At 37.6% G+C, this 22981-nt stretch overlaps 1 protein-coding gene across 2 annotated transcripts; it reads left to right on the top strand.

Annotated features, from left to right (window-relative positions):
- The first annotated feature begins 764 nt into the window (after positions 1-764).
- Positions 765-22558, top strand: LOC139145915 (uncharacterized). Of its 2 annotated transcripts, none has more exons than XM_070717361.1 (5): positions 765-1078; positions 2908-4407; positions 15144-17015; positions 17266-17535; positions 18012-22558. In XM_070717361.1, exons 2-5 carry the CDS (start codon positions 2934-2936, stop codon positions 18305-18307), a joined length of 3912 nt encoding a protein of 1303 aa, XP_070573462.1. In that variant the 5' UTR covers positions 765-1078; positions 2908-2933; the 3' UTR covers positions 18308-22558. The 2 variants fall into 2 exon arrangements, with proteins under 2 accessions (XP_070573462.1, XP_070573461.1); XM_070717360.1 differs by having other exon boundaries at positions 766-1078; positions 15141-17015.
- The last annotated feature ends 423 nt before the right edge of the window (positions 22559-22981 follow it).

Genomic DNA, 22981 nt, shown 5'->3' with positions numbered 1-22981 from the left:
GTACAGTAGCTCGAGATTTTGCCTGGGTATTTGGGTCGGACGGCAAAACCAGAACCAGATTTTGGTTTTGCCGTCCGACCCAAATACCAGTACCCACGCAAAACCTTTAGCACCACAAGCTACTGTACTGCATCTAGTGCCTACCTGCCTACCACTCCAATGACCAACCTACCCGAGTGGCAGAGGCTACGGATTCGCAGCAAGTGCCTACCCTACTTCCAAAAACTCTCCGGAGAACGGCGTTCTACACCCTGATCACATAATTAAAACATCCGCTAACCTCGATCATCATGCTCTTCGGCAAGAAGGCGTACGTAATGTGTTTGTTCTCAGTGCAGAGACGATGACAAACTGTTTGCAGTGTCGTAGTTCACGGAACTTTATTGACATGGCTCTGTTTACTTCCGGTTTGCATGACGCGTCGACGGGGAAGTGTCCATATTCTATACGGGGGTGTGCTGCAGAGGAATAGATCTCTACACCGGAGACAAAGTTTCTCTTCTCGCCACCGTCGACAATGCCACCGTCGACAATGCTACTTTAAAACAGAACAAAACCAGTCCATTTCAAAACACTCTTTAAAAATTAGATTATTTACTATTGGACGTTATTTAAGTGCCGATTTAATTTCGGGCTTTGTGATCACGCACTACCGCCAACTTCAAATCCGCCACAAACTGGTTTCGAGACTGTATAAGGCCCGTTAGCATAATCAAAAAAGAGTGTGTATGTGCAAATTGTCTATGGCTCTGTAGTCGCCTAAGTATCTTGACTTTGGAAAAATCAATGGGATGCGACCTCAGTTTTTCCTCTAAAATTCAAAACGTGATAATTATTGAGGCATATTTGGTCAAAATCGTGGCACGGGTCAGATATATAGAGTTTGTATTATGAGTATGAGAACATTGCCTGCAGATGACCTTGCTCATACTTAACAACCTACGTGGTACAGTTTATTGGTGATAACTGCTCATCTGCAATAGCATGTAGCTGTACGGTACGGACCAGGACACAAGTGATAGCAAAGTCGTCTGTTTCGCTTGAATAAGTACAGTCGCAGGTTGATAAATCTAGACAGGTGAGGTTTTAAGAAGTTGTTGTATTTTGTGCTCTTCCCACAGCTGTTATTGTATTCTTCAATTTCATTCCCAGAGTTGATTGTGCCCATAAATGAGCGGAAGGGTGGGGAATCGCGTGTGAACACGAAATGTCGTGGCTGTTGTATGTTGTTTTCATCGTAACAGATAAGTTATGGTCGTTGGGTTATGGACCCGGCCATGACGGCTACCTTCACCTTGTAATTCAAGAATTTTAAGCAAACACTCGATATTGGGAACACGACGAATACTTAATATGTATATACTTAAGCGTGGTTCCCCTTAATGGCAAATGATGTAAACACTTTCACCAACTCCACTGAGTGCAGGCAAGGCGAACAACCATGCCAACTCCATATGTTGGCCTGACAAGTTCTTCAAAGTCACCAGAAGGGCGTGTCTTATTTAGAAACGAGACAACCAAGGTAGATATTACGACACATATTCAGATGCATTCATTGCCATTCGGATGTACTCAATCATCTTATAGTGAAGGTACAATGATTTCTGAAGCCAGTTTGAAACTTAACCCTTAAGTTAAGTAGGTCACCATACCTTCCGCAGTAGCCCTGGCCCTGGGCCATGCATGACAAAACAAATGCGAATTGTTTATGGACTTTTGATAGTGAATACTATTTATGAACAACAACGACAACAACGACATATGTAATAATAACAATAATAATCATAACAACAACAACAGTGACAACAATGATAATAAATAGTGATAATAATTATTAACAGTGATAATGGTTTATCAATCCATGAAGCCAGCAGGCAAATAGAATGGGTGCATGAATGGTATTTATCTAGGTTTGTGATTTTTGCAGTAAGTATATTCCCCAAGTGTGTTTTGGGGCAATATATATTCCTTATTCAGTATTCAGTTTTTTTAATTTTTTTATTTCAATCATTTAACGCCACACTGTTATGTTTATAGAGATGTGATACTGATAGTGGAGGATGTTTGAATTTTGTTCACTCCAGAATTTATATGTTAGCTGCCTTACCTAGCTTTGTATTTCTTATAAGCATGGCAAAACCAACTGCTGCTATCTTTCAAAACAGACTTGAAATTCATGTTGGTATAGCCATGGAGGTAGCATTGTGTGCTACCTCCATGATGTAGCCTTGGAGGAGCAGTTTTCCCTATTGATCTTGGGCAGTGCGTACCACAAAAGTTAAAAGCTCAAAATTTTGATTTAACTTTAGTGAAAGAAACTTTCAAACATTCTTATTCTAAATCAATAATAAAAATCAGGGCTCACAAGTTTTGGTACCAGGCAAACAAATAGTCGTAAATGTACTAATATAAATGGCCGCTACCCCTGTGTGAACTCAATGGAATAAAATAAATTTGGATTTTCACAAAAATAGGTGAAGTGTATGTACTCCAAGGGCTTCAAAATAAGCAAACAGAAGTGATAGATCAGAAAAGTGTAGTAAAATTTGAACCCAAACAGCTATCCATGAGGCATATTCTACCTTAAAAATATTGTTTGTGATGATTGTATAATGTATAACCTTTAACAAGTCTTATTTACCTTTGAGTTGCTTTTCTCTTTCGGACCCCCCTAGAGAATGAAGACCGATTTGCCATGGCATGGGTTAACTTTCAAGTTTCAGCCGCTAGGTTAAGTTTCCCATCAATTACTTTTTTATAGAAAGTTGTGTATTGTACGAGTCTCATTGACAACAGTCTATGCCATGTTACATCACAATGACAATACTAACTTGCTGATTGTAATTGATTGACCAAGGCAGTCACATACAAACAATGTCCCTAAAATTATTTTTTCTTATCCAATAGATTGTTGAAAATAAAAAGTAAAGGGCATGGATGTTGGAGCGTCTTCGGAAGAGACGTTGCTGTGTCAAACATTGTCTCTTCTGCATGTAGAAGATGCATCACCAGAAGAACTGAGTCATTACTTACAGAGTAGTGAGACACACCGGTTTTCAGCCAATTTTGACCTGCTCAACATTCTTATACAATGGGTTGAATGTGACAAAGAGCGGATGCAGTATGCTGGAAAGCTTCTCCATTACATAGAGCTGAATCAGATCGGTGCAATTGACTTTGTTAGATGCATACAACCACATAGCTGGCTAGTATCAGATGCAGACTGCTTTGCTCAGATTCTGCAGACACTGAACTATCATGCAGCACCCCATCGCCAGCCACTTGTGTCTCAGTGCAGGCCGCTACATGAAAGCAGTCAGGAAGTGTTGGTTGCTACAGGGGGTGTGCAACAGCAGAATGGGATGATGCAGCTACGAGTGAAGAATGCCATGTATCTTGAACCAAGTCAACAACAGTGGACTGAGCTGACATCCCTCCCAGAGTTTGTGTATGCCCATAGTGTTACTGCTCTCAATGGTTTCTTATATGTAACTGGCGGAAGCAACCATGATGTACATCACCCTGTCAACCAGCAGATTTCACGTCGAATTCACAGGTATGATGTAAACAGCTGTAAGTGGATCATGGCCTCACCAATGCTTGAAAAGCGAGCCTTTTTCACTCTGAATGCTCTCAATAACAAACTGTATGCTGTTGGTGGACTCAACCACTCAAGCCCAACACGTGACGTGGCTTCCATTGAAATTTCTGAGATTAATTCCAAACCGCAACTCATTGTCGCCAGTGTTACAGCAGAAAGCTACAACCCCAATAACAACAAGTGGGAGTACATGGCACAGCTGATGACCCCAACAATGTTACATGCAAGTGTCATTCATGGTGAAAAGCTCTACATCAGTGGTGGGTGTTCTTTTTTTGACTTGACCAACGTTGAAGATGATACAGCAATACTAATGACTGCCCTCAGCTCAAATTTTTGTCGTGAGTTCTCAGAGGCTATGTACTGTTATGATCCCAAATTAGAAATGTGGGAAGAGAAACAGCCCATGTCGGTGAAACGTGCAGGACACAAAATGTGCGTCATGTCGGACAAAATATTTGCCATTGGTGGTAAGAACTTACAGAGCAGTTCAGGAATTGAATGCTCAGTGGAGTGTTATAGTCCGGATGTTGATGTGTGGAGTAGCCTTTCTGTTTCACTTCCTACACCATTAGTATGGCATGGCACCACTGCTCTGGATGATAACATTTTCTTAGTCGGTGGCAGCAAGAAATTAATGGAAACAGATGAATTTGAAGATGTAAATTTGGTTCAGTGCTATATGACAAGTGAAGGTGGTTGGTACACAGTTGCCAAGTTACCAGTGGGCTATGCTGGGGCTGAGTGCTGTTCCATCAGATTACCACAGAACAAACCAGTCAGACAGGAATTCTCTCCTACAGAAGGTACGTTTTCTCTTTACTAAGAAACCTCAGGACAGAATTACTACAATTTTAGGATAATTTCTTACATAGAAAGACACAGAAGGCATTTTTTCATGCCAATATTCAGAAAAAAACATAAAAAAGTAGATAGACTTCCAATATGTGTGAGTGTTTGGATTATACCTACTTATACAGATATCCAATTTGATGAAAGTGTAGACAAATCCTAGGTGCTCTATTTCTCAGCATTTATATGGTGGCAAATCTTACATTCTTTTTGTTGAGTTAATTATTGTGGTTAACTTGCGATGTCAATTTTAACGTCCTGCAATCGGGCAATAGATAGTTCACCAATCTACTGGTTCATCAGAAAGGCATTGTGAAAATGGTCAAACTTCAATTAGATGACGTACTTTGAAATGGATGGGTGTTTATTTCTGACACTTGTTTCTTACTCTAAGGATTCATGAACAATTTAGAGACATGCAGTTTTACTTTACACATATAATACAAAAATTATAGATACAAATGGAATCTGCATTGCAAACTGCATTGTGAATCTCAACAGATAAATTCAATTAGATTCACTTGAGCAGTGATATTTGTTGTACTGTTGTAAATTTATACCAAGGTTCCCTAGTTATGTTACTGGCCTCATAATATCAACACAATTTACATCAGAGGACAACAGAAATGGTACTGGGTTCCCACACCATGTATCCATCTTCCCAAACTCTGTTCAAGTACCATATTTATACATAATTTACACTATTGCAATGGAAATTTTCGTAAATTTGGTATTATTAATAAAATTGAAAGATGCTGATGTATAATCACAAATTGTAACAGCTAATGGACAAATCAATGCCCTTTGAAATCAAACCAGTGTAAAGTCCAAAGCAACCAGCTTTCAGCTTGTTATTAGTCCCCGCGGACGAAGTCCGGCGGGGACTTATAGATTGGGTCCCGTCTGTGCGTCCGTCCGTCCGTCCGTCCGTCCGTCCGTCATCAACAGTTTCTCAGACACTGCTGAACCAATTTCGTTCAAACTTGGCACAAAGGCATAGCACTATGACCTACAGATGCACGTCGATTTATTTTGTGATACGATCGAATTTGGCCGCGAGGCGGCCATTTTGTTGCGATTTTTCATGTCTTTGGACCATAACTCAGACATCCTTGAGCAGATTATGTTCAAACTTGGCACAAAGGCATAACACTATGGCTTTCATATCCATGTCAAATAATTTTGCGATATAATCCAATATGGGCGCGAGGTGGCCATTTTGTTGCGATTTTTCATGTCTTTGGACCATAACTAAAACATCCTTGAACAGATTCTGTTCAAACTTGGCACAAAGGCATAACACTATGGCCTACATGTGCATGTCAAATTAGTTTGCGATACGATCCAATATGGCCGCGAGGCGGCCATTTTGTTTGCGATTTTTCGTGTCTTTGAACCATAACTCAAACATCCTCGAACTGATTCTGTTCAAACTTGTCACAAAGGCATAACACTATGGCCTACACATGCATGTCAAATTATATTGCGATACGATCCAATATGGGCGTGAGGCGGCCATTTTGTTGCGATTTTCATGTCTATGGACCATAACTCAGACATTCTTGAACCGATTCTGTTCAAATTTGGCACAAAGCAAAACAGTATGCCCTTCATATGAACACCAATTTATTTTGTGAAATGATCCAATATGGCTGACAGGTGGCCATTTTTTTTGCGATTTTTTCATGTCTTTGAACCGTAACTCAAACATCCTTGAACCGATTTTGTTCAAACTTGGCACAAAGGCAAAGCACGTACTATGGCATGCATATGCATGTATCAATTAACCTTGCGATAGGATCCAATATGGCTGCAGAACTGCCATTTTGTTGGAATTTTGCATGTCTTTGAAGCATAATTCAAAGGTCATTACACCCATTTTGTCCAAACTTGGCACAAAGATCAAGCACTATGCATACATGTCAATTTACTTCGTGACATGTTCCAATATGGCTGCCAGATTGTAAATTTTTTTCCAATATCTCTGCCCTATGGTCTTTTTTGGATTTTTTCATGTCTTTGGGGTTAATAATCATATGCAAATATTCCTTAACCAATGTTGTTTAGACTTGGTACAAAGATAAAATACTATGGCATACATATGCATGTCTACTAATTTTGTGCTATGATCCATATGGTCAAGAGACAGCCATTTGATTTCAATTTTGGTGTGATTTTTTTATGTCTTTGAAACATAAACATAGGTCACTGTCCCTCGATGGACTGATTTTGTTCAAACGTGATACGAAGATAAAATACTATGGCTGCATTCTTGTGCACATTAAATTGTTTCATTATATGATCCGAAATGGCTGATGGCTGATTACAACAACATACCCAATCCCATAGCATTTCGAAAATTCCACCAAACCATGTGTATAGTATGTGCCGTCATGACACTAGAGGCAGTGAGGGCATCGTTATGTGTGATGTAATCAAAAGTTCCTTCAGTGGTCATTACCGGCAGAGATGAGTCATTTATTGAACGTTCCTCAGATTACTTTATTATGCAAGTCACAGGCCTGATGCACCCGTTGCATCAATGTCATTCCACAGCGACCTAGACCACAGCTACCTAGACACCAAAGATTATAACAAAATGGACAAGCGGGGACTGTGTCATCAACGATGACTTGTTAATGTGGTAGTTTTTGTCTCCTGAACTATTTCTCACACAAGCATTCATTGTCCTAAACCTTTCCTCAGTGACCAAAGTTCAAATGAGGATAACTACATGTATACCCAGTGATATATTCATTTCCACTTGTGACCTCATATTGCTCCATGAATCATGATGATGTAAGGTTTGACTTGCTTTCGACCATAACTAGCGTTAGTGAAGTATGAGGCTGTCTCATCTTCTGCTTGTCAGTGTCTTCCAAAATATGGCAATTGCTGATTGGTTATACTGCAATACATCAGTAACATTGAGCGGTGTAATCCAGCCTGTCCTTTGCAAGGCCAAGTGACCTTTACTTTGATAGAGATATGTGTATCACAAAAATCTGTTTTAAAATGTCTATTTGCCGTATAAGATGAGCTACAGTAGTCAGTAGATAGCCATTTTCTATGGATTATTGCCTTAGTGTGTGAATTTTAAATCCTGTAATTTATGAAATATTGAACAAGTGATGTATATCATGTATGTGTATTTGAATTAAGGACATATAACAACCAGGTGTATCTGTGCACGTTTCACCAGTGGTAGAAATGAAACAAGACTTAAAAAATGTATCAATCATTTCAAAACAATAGCTGCAGTGATCAGTACGTATGCTCAGTTGGTTAGTTGATCTCTCTTGACACAACTGGTACTGTACATGTATACACACACGTATTCTGAATTCCATTTAACACATCAGGTAACCCAGTGAAACATCAAAATGATTGGTCCATATCAAATATTGCATGTCTAAAATTAATGTACATCCAAAGTGTTAGACTCAGCTGAACAACTGACTGTTGTCATGGTTATTCAGTTCTGAATTCATTGCTTAACCTTTCAGTATACATGGATGATTTAGCAAAGTGAAAGATGATTCTATATATAGTAAGTCATAAAGACGTGCTTGCATTAAACCCAGTGCATGTAATTTTAACATTATATGTCCTCATTCCTTGGATGACAAAATTACTGTTTACTTGTAATCGGAATCATAATAAGTATTTCATGGCTGCGGTATTTTAGTTTAAAAAGATAACTTACATTAATACACATGTGGTATAATATATTGTTTTACAGATGATTGAGTACTGATCATTTATGTAACCATTGTGGATTTGAAAGTGTGAAAGGGTCTTTCAGATAAATTGATCACAATTGGAATCTTGTCTCTAATTCAGTTATTGTGTCAACTCTGTAAACCCTGGATTATTTGCGATATGATTATTGCTTCCCAGTTAATCCTATTGACTTCTCTGCCTGTAATTATGATCAAGAGCAATTTCGATCAACAGCAGTTGACTTGAAAAACAGAAATGGAGCAAGAATAATACTTTTTCTGGTAGGCAGTGCCTGTTCCGTGTGACTCTTCTAATCCATAGGATATGTGTATTTACATTTAGGATTATATTGGTACTTTCAGATAATCATGGCATGTACCGGTAGACATTGGTATCTAAAACAACTGGTTTTTCTATGTGATAGCAGAAACCAGCAGCGGAGCTTTAGACTATGAAGTCAAGAGATACGGTATATGGTATAGCCAAAACAAACTTTTACATGGAATTGGTGTCAAATACCGGTACCAAAATATAATGTATGTACGGTATAATGGGTTCAGGGTCATCAAACCTTATAAAGAAATAAGTCTGACAAAGGAGATCTCTTGTAGAAGTTGTACATCAGATAACCATAGATAGAAAACATAATAGCTCTTGAAGTAATTTTTTCTGTCTAGGAGAGGACAAACTGCTGACTGCATAAAGTAGCAAATGCATGAGTGTTTACATGATAAAAATTCATGGGTAAAGCCATTGTGTGAGATGGCAGGTGGGTTGTGGCATGGTTCAGTGAGTTTGATTATAAATCATTTACGTGTCCTATATGTCAACACTGTAAGACAAAATGAAGTGAGACTGACATCTGGTTGACTGCTTTGAATGTTTTCTGTGACTCAAACAGGAATAAACTAATCTGAAAGTTGGTGTAGAATTTTCCAGTAAATGTGACAAGATGTTGAAAATTGAATACATCGTTACATTTATGGCAAATGTTCCAGTGATAAATATTGGCAATAGGTACTCTTCAGAATCTGCCATTTTCAAATATGAAGGAATATTTTGAACAACTGAAAATGTCAAGCTGAGCGACACTGTATCCTTCCTATATTTCTACAATATCATTCACAGTTTATCAAATCTCATGAGATAGATATATGTAGCCATTATCAATTATATTAAAAAGACCTTGTTGCCTTGAAAAAATCCTATGACATCTTCATTTGCCAGTGTGAATCATCAACTTGGTTGGCAGTGGTAGCCACATACAGAACTCATACATGCGAACCAATATATGTTGCCTTGATACAATTTCCATTTCTAATTTCTTTACCTTTACTATTGCAATGTTACAATCAACTGGCCCCTCTGTGAATGCAATGTGTCAGTTGACCTTTGACATTGAACCTATTAAGAGAATTTGGAATATCTGTCCCAGAAAAGTGTCCCTCAAATGACATTTTGGCCAAAAGCAAAATGATTTGTTTCTCATCCTCAAGTCATTGACCTTGACCATTGTACCAGTTGTTTCTTGTTTGTTTGAAAAGAATATAAAAAATTGGCAGTGTGCTGCACATGCTAGTAGGACCACATTTACGTACTTTTTATGGTAATCATTTTATTTCTGCCAGTTCAGAAGTACTGTACCAATACATGTCGTTATTATACATGTACATCTACCATGGAGATTACTATAGAATTTGTGGTAGGTTGCAGATCACTGTAGGGTACACTACTTTGGCGTACACTACTGGTATCACTATCAGGTCAAGTCATTAAATATAACAGATGTGATCATTTAGAGGCTCCTCACAACATGCATGTTGGTAAACAGGATTTTTTTGGGTGACCGAGACATACATACATGTAAACATAGTTATACAGGTCACTTTCAGGTATTGTGGTTTGAACCAACTTGACCTTAGAGTGAGAGATGAACTCTGCACGAAAAGGCTAGTCGATGCATCAACAGAAGTACCCCTGGGTATTTCTGAGAGAGTAAATGAGTTTTTGATTGACAACCATAACCACCAGTACGTTTTCTTCTTGTGTCAAATACACATTCAGTGTGAGTGTTGAGAATAGCCTGTTTTGTTCATCAGAAAATAAATGACACTTTGTGAAATGTTGATTGTGTTAACATAAATTGGCAAGTGACCTAAATGTAAACCTTACATGCAACCTTCCTCTATAGGTTCTAAATAGTTTTGATAGAACTCAGAAATGTACATAAACTACCCACAGTGATTACTTGTATGGTTTACCATATTATGCAGATGTCCTACTGGCCATTTGTACATGAAGCTTATATTTGTGATATTATACGTGAAGGTCAGGAATGTGGTTGAGTAAACTCTCATGACCTTGTTAGTACAATTTACAGTCAGAAGGTCATCTGTGTGATAGTTCATCCCTGTGGTAAAGAGAAAAATAACAGCTTGCAATGGTGCGCTTGAAATGACTCATTAATTTACTAGTTCACAAGTTGGTTTCCGCCATTGGTATACTGCTACTGTGTGTAACTGTTCAAGTCACATACCGGTATTATATAATACAGTTGAATTCAAGAATATATCTTTCATACTGCAGGCTCTATTCATTCTATTTGTCTATGCATGTATTTGTCTCTCAGTAAACCTACAGGAATGGAACTTAGTTCATGTCGTTTAGAGGTCACAAACAAAACACACTTCCTACGTAAAACACAAGGAGGTATTTTTGAATATTTTTCAAGTAATTCATGTACATTATTAGGCAAACTGATGGCTGATACCTGAGCAGTTTATGTATTCTCAAAATTGCAAAAAGTTCAGAAGATAGTGACTTTGTTCTTTTAATTTTGTAAAGATTTAACAGAGTCCCACATTACATGTACTGGCATATTTCCACCAACCATACCACAGGTTGATGTTAAATATATTTGTACAACAAATGATAGGGAGGACACGAGAGAAGTTGACTCACCCTGTTTTGTGATGGCAACCTTTGTGAGAATGCGTTTATGAAAGCAATTGTATCCTCTGTAGTAGTTCAGATCATTTTGCCTACAAATTAGGAAAGCTTTTGGTAATTGTAAGGACAAATTTTAGAGGACAGTTTAAACCTACATGTCAGGGTATACGGTACTATATGATAGTATTTCTGATGTTGCAATAAGACAGTAGCCACCACTTGGCTAATCTGTCATGTTAACTTCATGTACTTCAGATATTTCCCATGTCAACACAGTGAGTGGTTTTCGGAATTTGTGCTCAAAGTAAGTTTATATTAACATAATTTTCATAAGAGTATTATGTGACCAATACTTATTATTTCTCTTCATTTGGTGACTTTGACATGACAGGCAGTAAATTTCTGTCTTTCCAGAATAGAAGCGTTGGTTGATGTCTGATCCACCCACTCATAGTTACAACCTACAGAGCTGGAATGTTTTGCAAACCTGAATAGGTATTGAGCATACCTCTCTCAAAGCAATTTGCATGTTGCATTTGTTGGAAGCAGTGTCCTGAATGGGAGGTTTTGAACCAGAAAGAACTGAGGGCAGTGACTTTTACAGTCATGCATTGTCTATTTTACTTACAGCTGTTCGTGTTTGTCAGTGTTATTACAGATACTTCTAATACATTAAATTTTACTCTTTCATCCCCATGGTTTGGCCCAACCCATGTTTCCAGTGCCCGTATTGATATGTACTGAGTGAGAGAAATTGGACAGCATAAAAAGGTCAAGAAACTTGAAGTCAACCAGTTTTGTTTACCGATACCAGTTCTCAGCATAATTCGCAACTCTAGCAATGATTTTATGTATTGTGAAAGAGCATAGAATTGCATGTTTAGAGTTGACGTTAAACTCATGCTTCAACAGAGTTACATTGTGTGATGGTTTGCTTCACAGATTGAATAGAACCTTTTAAAGAGAGAAAAAAATTAGTGATGTCAATATTTACACAAATTTGTGATTTATTCAGCGTCCATTATTGCTTGCAAATTGTTTTCATTAGAAGACGCATTGAAAAGCTTGGATGGGTCGTAATCGATTTTCAGAGTGAAAAGATAGACCTGTGATGTCTTTCATCATTGTGTTGATATATTTTCCTTGTGAGAAAATTGCATCTTGCATCAGAGTTGGTGTGTGTGTGTACAAGATACTGCTGTCTTGGCTCTCAGTTCACTGTAATATTTGTCATCTGTATTCAGCCTCGCTTGGCTTGGTCAGTATGGTACAGCCTCCCCAACAAATCCATGTGGCATGCCCTACAGTTTAGTTTGCAGCATTTTCTTAACAGCTTCAAATCATGTGGCCCAATCATGAGTAGCAATACATTTAGTATAATCTTAGTGGTTCAGCAAAGTGAAGGAATTACCCCCAAGGATTACCAAGTGGAGCTTTGCATGTGAGAAAGTCAATGCTGCAGTTTAAGGTCAAGTTTACTACTGAGAGTATTGTCCCTTGATTGCAGTCAAACCTTTTTAATCATGGTCACACTACAGTGCTTTAATGAAAACCAGCTCACTCAGGATAACATATCAATAAGTCGTCATGGTAACTGCTACAGGTTATGTCATGTTACAGACTCTTAAGGTTTGTCCGAGATCACTGTGCCCTTGTTTGTGGAGGGACCATGTTGAAGCCAATCTGACACAGAAATGACTCAACTGTGCTCTCTTCAGTGCAAGAAAATGATGTGACATGCGTCAGTTTAGGGTTTATTCAGTTAATTTAAAAATATTCCTGAATAAACTTGACAGTTCACAGAGTGCGTAGGTTAAGGGGCACACTGGTTTAGATCATAAAATTCATCAGAATGTGACTAGGCATTTTGACAGGCTGTTTAGACTGAAGAGTGGTAATGTTGGAATTTTAAAAACACATTTACTCAGTATTGTATTTGATAGGACAATTCTAAATTCTAGGCTCCCATGCTGTTGTCATGCAAGCCATCAAATTTTATGTGTTATCTTCTGAGACTGCTGGCCATCATTTCCAGTTTTTACCAATGTTCAGAGGTAACCAAACGAAGAAAATTTAACAAAGCAGCAATGAACATAAAAACTTACTATTACATAACTACGTGTGAGATAGCCTAGTGCATCTCAATGGTGTGATTGTATGTGATCTAGCCTTACATAATATCATCTTTGATGTGTCTCTACAAAATGTAAAGTACAGTTGTATTCAAATGTATGCAAAACTGCAATGACCTTGATCATCAATTGTTTATACAAAGCTGTTGTGACCTTAGTGACTACATTGTTATTTACATAACAGTCTGCCTTTATGTTTACTGAAGGTATTGTGACATCAAGTATAATATTATCACTATTAATAATAATGATATTATGGCTATCATTTGTGTAAATATTGATTGATGATATCTGGTGACCACTTACACATTTTTTCCATGCATACTTTAACTCCCATGTTGGTACATTCCAGTAGTTTGATAGGCATGGGGCCTTTTGTTTGCAAGGTTTTGAATCATTCAGATGGTCTGCAGACACTGCATGGCAATACTTTGTGACAGTATTGGTTGAATCCAAACATTACCTAGAGGCTCCAGGAAGAGCCAGGGTGATTTTCTCATAGGTCATTCACCAGCCAGTAAATATTATGCTGTGTTTTCACTGAGAAGTGATACAAAAATAGCAGTTTAGAGCCATGCTGTCCACGGATTGTAAACGGCAGTTCCAAAAATATGTGCTAGGGCATCTTAAGTTATTCTTTGGTAAATGTAGGGAATTTGCCAGATGTAAATGCTCATATCAAGTATGATGAATGTTTTAGATCAGTGGAGGATTAAACTATTATCATTCATTAAAGCTGACACAAAAGTAGATGAATATCTCAACATGATAGATATTAATTAAAAATACAGTGTCTCTTGAGACATCAGCTCGCTCATCAAATGCTTATCTATAACCCTTTTCCTGCCAAGTCCATATTTCACCACCAGGTCAAGATGGTCAAAATTAATGAAACACAACGTATTCCATATGATGTATTTTAACATAATACTGTACATTTGAAGGCTGTCGAAAACATAATACTGTAAAGTTGATTTTTTTTGGGACAAAAGATGCTATAACATACCAAGCCAAGTGGGTGAAAATACGTCATGTTTTGGCTCAATACCGCTTTTTACTGACTTGGCTGATGGGGAAGTGATATAGTTATTACAGTCTGGCAGGAAAAGGGATAATTCATAACATATCATCTGTCAAATTTACTAGAATACAATATACCAAAATGTTGTTTATTGTGGGGAATGGATCCTGTTTGCATTGCGTGTTTTGCACCTGGGTGACTGTCTTGAATCAGAAGGCTTGAATGGAACACTAACGTTACATAGTAATGAATGTGAAATTATCAAGCAAGCGTTCACATTTGCCAGCCTTGGATGTGATTGGCAGAATTTGATATATTACTTTTAAATTTTAATAGTCACCTGATGATGCCATTGTAGTGTGATATTGATATATGACTTTTTGATGATTTTCACCCACATCATTACATACAGGATGCTACATAGAAGTTAGTACTTGGAATAGTACATTGAACTTTTTCATGTCTCATCACTAAGTACATAATTTTGTTTGCCCTCAGTTAAGGCACTGACCTTCAAAGACAAAAACATTGTCCTTAAAGGTATACAGTCACCTGTAATATAAATATGCCCATATATGGTCAAAGGGGCTTTCCTTGGTATTCAAAGTGCCCATGTGAGGGTGCTGTTTTTAAAAAGCGGACATCCGCTTAAAATCTGTGATTGGTTAGATTTTCTCTTTCCATGGTAACTGTGGCAAAATTGGAACAGGTGACAGTATACCTTTAAGCTTAAACACTCGGTAACTTTTAAATGGAGGTTTAGTAATTTGTGAAAAGTTTAATACATTGTGAAATATCTCAACTGTTTTTGTTCTATTTTTATCTAATAATGTAAAATCTCTTTATTTTCTTATCTATTCAGAAGATGTGAAAGAAGAACTCAAGTATAAAGGGAAGCAAGCCGATGAAACTGCAGAAACTGTGGATTACTTTGCAGCAAATAATGGCAGCTCTGTAGTCATTGTCAAGTATTTCTATCAGATACTCAATGGTCTGAATGAACTGCGAGTTTCTGGTGATCTGTCTGATATCATACTGGTGGCCGAGGACAAGAAGTTCTACACTCACAAGGCAGTGTTGGCGTCTTGCAGTGACTACTTTAAAGCCATGTTTACAGGAGGTATGAAGGAGAGCATGTCAAAGCAACCAGAAATTGAACTCCACGGCATCTCTGCTGATGGCTTGGCAACGCTACTGGCATTTCTGTATACATCAGAGTTAAACCTCTCCCATGGTAATTTTGAAAGTGTCCTGACAGCCGCCAGCCACTTCCAGATGGAGACGGCTTTAGACTTCTGCGTCAATTATCTGCAGTCTGAGCTTGGAGTGGAGAATTTCTTGGATCTGGTTAATGCAGCAACCATTTACAGTTTGCTTGAGAGGTTTGTTGATGACGAGAGGACTGTGGATACATTCATGACTGTATCAAGAGTTGATGTTGGTCAGATTATGGAACTTTCAGTTCACCAAATGAATGCCTTCCTGAAGAGTGATAAGCTTAGCCTATACCCTCCTCTACAAGTTTTCCAGCTCTTCCACAAATGGATTCAGTATGACGCAGACAACAGAATATCGAGCGTCAATAAACTGGTCCCTCACTTCAACTTCTGCCGCATGCTGCCAGAAGATGTGATCGATGCCGTACAGAGTGTTGATTTTATGACCAGTGATTTGACGTCTCAGAAGCATCTTCTTGAAGCTATGAAGTTCCACGCCTTGCCATACCATGTGATGACAGATGGTTCAATGCCCTGTGATGAAGAGGTCCTCCTTGCCACAGGTGGCACTGCAGAGAATGCCTTCACGTGCAGCCAGATGTATTACTTTGACACTGAGTTAAATGACTGGCACGTTCTGGCTGAAATGCCGATGGAACACATAGCCTATAGTGTTGTTACAATGGACAACTTCCTGTATATTGCTGGTGGTGAAGACCATGACTGTTATGAAACCGATCCAATGGGATGTGAGTACACCACTGATGCTGTTTACAGGTATGACCCTAGATTTGAAAGATGGTCCTCTGTAGCATCAATGCATGCTAAGAGAACCAACTTCTGCCTTCTTGCTTGCCAGGGATTCTTGTATGCCATAGGAGGAAGAAATGCTCTCTTGAGAGATGGGCTTGTTTCTGTGGAGTTCTACAACCCCATTCTCAACATGTGGGAGTATGGAACATCCCTCCCCAGACCAATGTATGGAATGGGCAGCTGTGTATATGACGATAGGATCTACCTCTCCGGTGGATGCACGGATGGCTCTCTGTATTCCAGGAATTTACTCATGTATGACCCAGCAGCACAGATCTGGCAGCAGAAGGCTCAGCTTCCCAACAAACGTGCGTGGCACACCATGGCAGTGGTCAACGATCGAATCTATATGGTTGGTGGGCGGATTGTCAAGTCTTCCATGACGGTTGCAAGCGAGTTCAGTATTGAGTGTTATGACCCCACTGCTGATCAGTGGCTGCAGTCTGTGGAGATCCCTTCTGATGAGCTCATCACCAACCGCCTATCCATGACAGGGTACAGGAGTGCTGCCTGGAATAACTACATCCTGACGCTGCATGGCCAGTTTGCCATCGGTAATCTGAAGACCAGGAGAACTCTACAGTGTTACAATGTAGAGCTAGATAGGTGGGAGACATCTCTGAAACTACCAAGGGATGGCTTCCAGGAAGTCTGTACATTGAGAGTCCCAAAACACATCCTGAAAGCAAACCGCATTACTGCAAAGGGTGAGTTTTATATTTTCAGTTCACTGTTTTCATTTGCATGATCATGTGAAAAGAACAGCACAATCTGACATTTCTTACCATCAAATGTTTGTTTTGACCAAATTGTCTTCAATGATGAAAGTTAGATTTACTTAAACTTTAAAGGATTGCAGGTGTGTAAAGATTAGGGTATGGAAATGCACTCTGAAGTCATCAGAGAGGAAATATTCAAAATTCTGTTTTAATGGATATATGTTGTTATTTTCTTCAGGAGATATTGGCGAATATGTTGCATCGTCAGTGGCATCTTCAAGAAGATCATCTATCTGCCAAGAAGACCTTGAGTCCATACTTCCAGACTCAGAGACATCTTTTAGCACAAGCCAGCATGGTGCCATGGTTCTGGGTGGACTGGGTGAGCTGAGAGAATATGACCTGCTCTGTGACATGACACTGACTATTGGAGGATGTCAGTTCCCCGTACAGGGAGCCCTGCTAGCTGCAGCTAGTGATTTCTTCCGAAATATACTCTGTCCACAAGGTTTGTTCAGTCTAAATTCCAAGACTACTACTGCATTTTGTAACTGGTAGAAATTCTAGTCATTCTGTTATTTTGTGTACCGGTACAGTAAAGACTGTAAGTGTCCAGTGTTGTGTTTCCCATAACACATCAAATCCTACCTACCCACCCAGTATCTGTACTTATTGTTAAGGTCAGAGGTTGTGGGGTACCAATGTGCCTGCATATCACTGAATCTTTCTTTCTCATAGAAATGCAAAAGATGAACAGCTGTGGAGAAATATTTTTATGACCATAAGTAAAGTTTAACAAATACCAGTAATCCTTGTTTTTTCCAACTTATTGTTATCATCAGTTTAACTTTTGTTCTCTATTACTTATAACAGATCAGTTTATAGGCAAAGAAACCAACACATTTGATTGTGCACTTGAAATTTAAGTTTGTTTGCAAAGAGATGATAACTGAAACTTTAGCGGTGTTTGTTTTTGATACACAGCTGACAAAGACATGGACATCAGCCCCAATGATTGCACAGAAACGAAGAACTACCCACCTTTCAATGGTATTACAGCAACAGTGAAAGGCAGACCATGGAATGGTGGACCTAGAGAGATACAACTTGAAGGAATGAGTGCAACAGAACTGAGAAGGTTGCTGGATGTACTCTACTCCACCGACCTACCGACTGATAGTCACATTGACTTAGAAGGTGTCAAAGAAACAGCCACAAAACTAGCCTTTAGTTCTGTCATCTCAATGTGTAATGACATTGATGAACTGAAGATGAACTAAGACTTGATAATGGTACTACTGGCAACCATTAGGTTGTCTCACAGTCCTGTAAAGGATTGCATTTTTTCTGGCCATCATACTGAAATTTGTAATTAGCTTTTTGACTACCTCATATAAATACACTCACCCACAAGAATCAGGTTTTAGATCAACAGAGAATGGCTGAATTGAAAACTACCGGTAGAGAGTAGACATCCCAGTGTATTGTCACAATACCCCCATTATGGTTGTTTGCTTACTGTACAGCAGGTAAAAAAGTTAACACATTTTTTCTCATTCAGTGAATAACTAACACTAGTCACTATTAATCAATGCTGAAAGAAGGTCAAGTGTACCTATATGATGAAACTTCCATAAAATGTAAGGACTATTAGTATACTTTCTACAGTAGTCGATGAATGCTAATTAGCATTCATGTGTGGTGATTTTTGTCACGGATTACTTACCTCTTTATTTTACATTGCAATGAAAGGTTTGCCAGTATAAAAATTATTTTAAAGAGATAGATTTATAGATTAACGCTATATAATATCTAAATATCAAAAAAGTAAATAAAGTGAGTTACATAAGAGATTAATGATGATATATATCACACATACATTTCTTTTTGAATATTGAAAATAAGCAAAGTTCAGTAAGAGCATCAATTTTGCATTTTGCTATTTCCAACCATTGTATAATTATAGATCATGCCAGATACCACCCACGATCTTCTCTGATATCCACCTGAAATATCACTCGTCTCTTTCAAGTTGCCTAAGACTTCTCTGAATTTCTCCAAGATGTGTTGATTATGGAATTACTCTGCTTGTAAACGTGGAGAATGCTTTATAACATGGTTCATGAAAATGCCTTGAATGGGTCCTCTCAGTTCAGTGTTTGAATTCAAATACATAGCATCAGCATGGGTGTAAATTTCAGAAAGCAGTAACTTCCTAGAATATACCAGGCAGGAAAATATAGCAGGAAAAAAATTTACACGTTAAAAAAATGTGGTTTTGCAAATAATGACATTGAAAAATTACATTACTTAGGGTTGATATTTTTGAACAGTTTAGTCGCTGAGTTGTTGGTAATACCGGTAGGTACGAATGATGTCTTGTGATTCCTACACAAACATTTGCATACTCAAAAACAGTCGCCCAGATTACTGCATATTTATGGAAATCAATGCAAATATTGCCAAGCATCTTGTGGTATCTTCCAGTAAATATACTGAAGGCATTGTCAGTTTTGACATTCTTAAAGAAAAAAATAGCTTCCATATTTTTGAGTGAAGAAAGACATGCTGATAATGTATGTATTACTAGCCTTTTACACTGAAAGAATATTGTGTGCTTTACAGTTGTTTTTATCGGGAGTGTTATCTAAAAATGGTTATTTCAGAAAATATGAACTGTAAATCTTTCTGCATCAGCATTTTCTACTTTTCTACGTAAGTATTTCAGTCTTGCTGGTGTTACAAGGATAGAACAAGTCAATTAAACGCTAACATTTTGCAAACTTCAAAGGAGAACCGTCACTGTAGTGTCTACTACAACATTACTTTTAATGGTTGCTCTGTCAAATTTGAATAACCTAATGTAAATGAATAAAACAATAAACTTTAATTCAGACGCTCACTTTTTATTGATAATGAGTGCCCCAGTGCAAGGAAAAGAGCAGCTAGGGCAGAACCAAAATATGAGATTGTAATAAAAGTGACCCCTACTAGATTACCTGTTGTATAGTGCCATCAGAGCTATTTTTGTACAATGTAAAAAATATAAATACCATTGATTTTCATGTTATATTAACACCTTATATATTAACACCTAGTACATGCAGTGTTGTTCAGTAAACAATTTGAAAAATTAGATTCAATGGCAAACACGAAACTTTATGTATTTTCTTTTCAGTTTGCTCTTTTCAATATGTAAGTTTTTGTCACCCTTAGTGTTTTGTGGTATCTTTTCAATGCAGTAATAATGCCTGACCTCTTTAAATATTTATTGACAGTTAACCTTATCATGAAAGCTTGTAACAGATGTCTCTGACACAATGTATGTTGTGTATCTTGGCTAGGAGGAGTTGTACCTGTTCATTAGAGAGAATACTTTATAAATTAACCACAGAGAGAGGTCACTATATGTACACATCTTTTTTTTGTAAATAGATTTGACTGTTTACCACGGACCATTAAATTCTTGGTTATGGTTCACTTCCATTTAATGGTGCCATCTGCTAAGAAAGAATAAACATGTAGCAGTTGGCTGTCTTCATGAGTTTATTTGTGGTTTTGCTTGCTGTAGTGCAAGTTACAGAATCTTATTCACAGATGTAATGTGCTGTTTTTACAAAAGGCTCACTTCTTTGTGATTTATTTGGATGTGTTGATTTCAAGTCTTAAGTCATTGACTGCCAGTGCTTATCACAAAGTATTATGCATTGCTTAGTGTCGAGATTTGTTTACAGTCGAACTTTCTTCTCACCTTGATACAAAATGATTATAACTGTAGAATATGGAAAAGTAATATCCATAAACTTTCACAAAACTTAGTACAGATTTTAAAATATTTCATAACCAGCTGATGTAAGTCTGTGTCTATGGAAGTAATTGCTTATGCTGCATGTGTTTGCTCAAGGATCCTGTGAAATTGTACTTTCACTGAGCGATTAATTGGCCATAAGTCACTTGTACATGCATTTTACATGTGGACTTACAAGATGACAGATGCAAAATGCCATGCTGTGTTTTAGATAGATGTGTATAACTTGAAATCACTGCTGGTACTTATTAATGAACCTTCAATCAGCTCAATTTTTTATGGTATTTTTCTTTTGATTGTGGAGTCTCAGGGCGATAGAAAGACAGCGCTAGTCTGGTATCTCAGAAATACCTTTACAGAAAATTACAGCCTATCCACACTGATAATGCATACCTCAACAGTGACTGTGAAATACCTGAAGAGAACTCTGTATGTTTGCATTTTTGTGTTTTGATATGAATTGTCAGAAGTATGAATATGGTGCTTTTGCATGTTTTATATTCAGAAGAAATACATGAATATAGTAATGTTTAAAGCTCCATTTACAGCCATGATTTTTAAACCTTTCAAGAAATGATAGGTTCATGTGTCCAACCTTGTAGGTGAAAGATGCTGTTTCACTGAAAAGGGATTGACTCCAGAACATGGTTTTGTTTGAAAGTACAGCATGTACTGAGATCTGTTTTCTTTGATGAGTCATTAATGTATGGTAATTTGGTATTTTGTTTGACTTTTGGTCTTTTCGCTGAATATGTATTAAGTGAAATGTTTGTTCAACTATTTTATTATTTTTGCACAACATACCAGTTTTGATTCATATAAATGCTACAAATATTGGCCATTTATGGTCTAAACCATTACACATAGCAGTGCATGCATAGCTATTTCATTTCCAATGTCCAGAATGTGGGTCCAACCCAGTAACTGAACACATTTTTGTTTCATGTGGTAACACTTTGTCAGCAAGAAGTGGTCTTTTAGCAAATGTACCACTGTGATGGGTACATGTCGATAGATATAACATCATTTGACATAGACATTTTACATATTTTTGAATGAGTCAAAGAGGAAGCCTTATCCACTGAGTATTTGAGACTGAACTGAGAAATTCTTTTTATTAGAATCTAATTACATATTTTTCAATGTACCAGAGATTGTCACAAACAAAACTGCATTTGTTCACTAGTTCACATACTGGAAGGTGTGCATTGTTTACAGAGTTATATTTCTTGGCATAGAGGGCAGCTTCTATCAGTTCATAAATGCAAAGGCAGTGTCAGGGTGAAAGTTGTCAATGAAGGTGAAAATTTCTGTAAAATTGTTAGACTGTCAACAGTCACTTGTGTGGTCATGGTTTTAGGTGTTTCAGGGCAAGCTGACATAAAACAATGGAAAAGTTCATGATGAGGCAAGCTTATGCATTTGCCCTTTCTGTGTTTGTAAGTACCTGTATACAAGTCATAGTTTGATGTTAAGTTTGACTTGTCTCAATGCACACAATGGTCTGTTGACAGGCTATCAACTTATTCCTCAGTGACTGGGCATTGCTTGATGTATCATCACCAAAAATTATTTATAGACTGCAGACCTTTTGAAGTAGAGGGGCATTATAGAATTCTATGGGGAAAAAAGGCATGGAGTGTATTGAACATTTTACTCACAGTAAGATATTAATAATTTTCATACATGTACATGTAAAAATAAAGGGTTTCTTACAATGCAACTATTAGTTTTGAGGAAGTTTTTTTTGTGACCTGACATCATGATGGCTATACTGTTGGTAACCTGGTTAATTCTTCACATGTGCAAATTTTAGTTCTAAGGATCAAAGAATATTGCTTCCCGAGGTGTTCTGACAGAACTACCCATAATTGGGCTTAAGAAGCCTTTACTGAAATATCCAACTTTCAAGTTTGTTTCATGTGAAACACATGGCTTGGTGAAAGCTGCAATGGTAACAACACTACAGTACAATAAATTACCCACAATTCTCTTTGATTTGTATCCTTGAAGGTTACTTTTATAACTTTTTCAATTCTGTATGCAAGCAATAATGTGCAGCATCAGAATAATTGTTAAATAATAATAAAAAAAGTATGTTTAGGTATTTCAGTGAAAGTTTCCAAATAACCATTAAACAACCATA

The sequence above is a fragment of the Ptychodera flava genome, chromosome 12, assembly GCF_041260155.1.
Source record: "Ptychodera flava strain L36383 chromosome 12, AS_Pfla_20210202, whole genome shotgun sequence".
Taxonomy (NCBI): Eukaryota; Metazoa; Hemichordata; class Enteropneusta; family Ptychoderidae; genus Ptychodera; species Ptychodera flava.
Note: the sequence above shows the minus strand (reverse complement) of the source record. Positions and strands in the feature narration are given on the sequence as shown.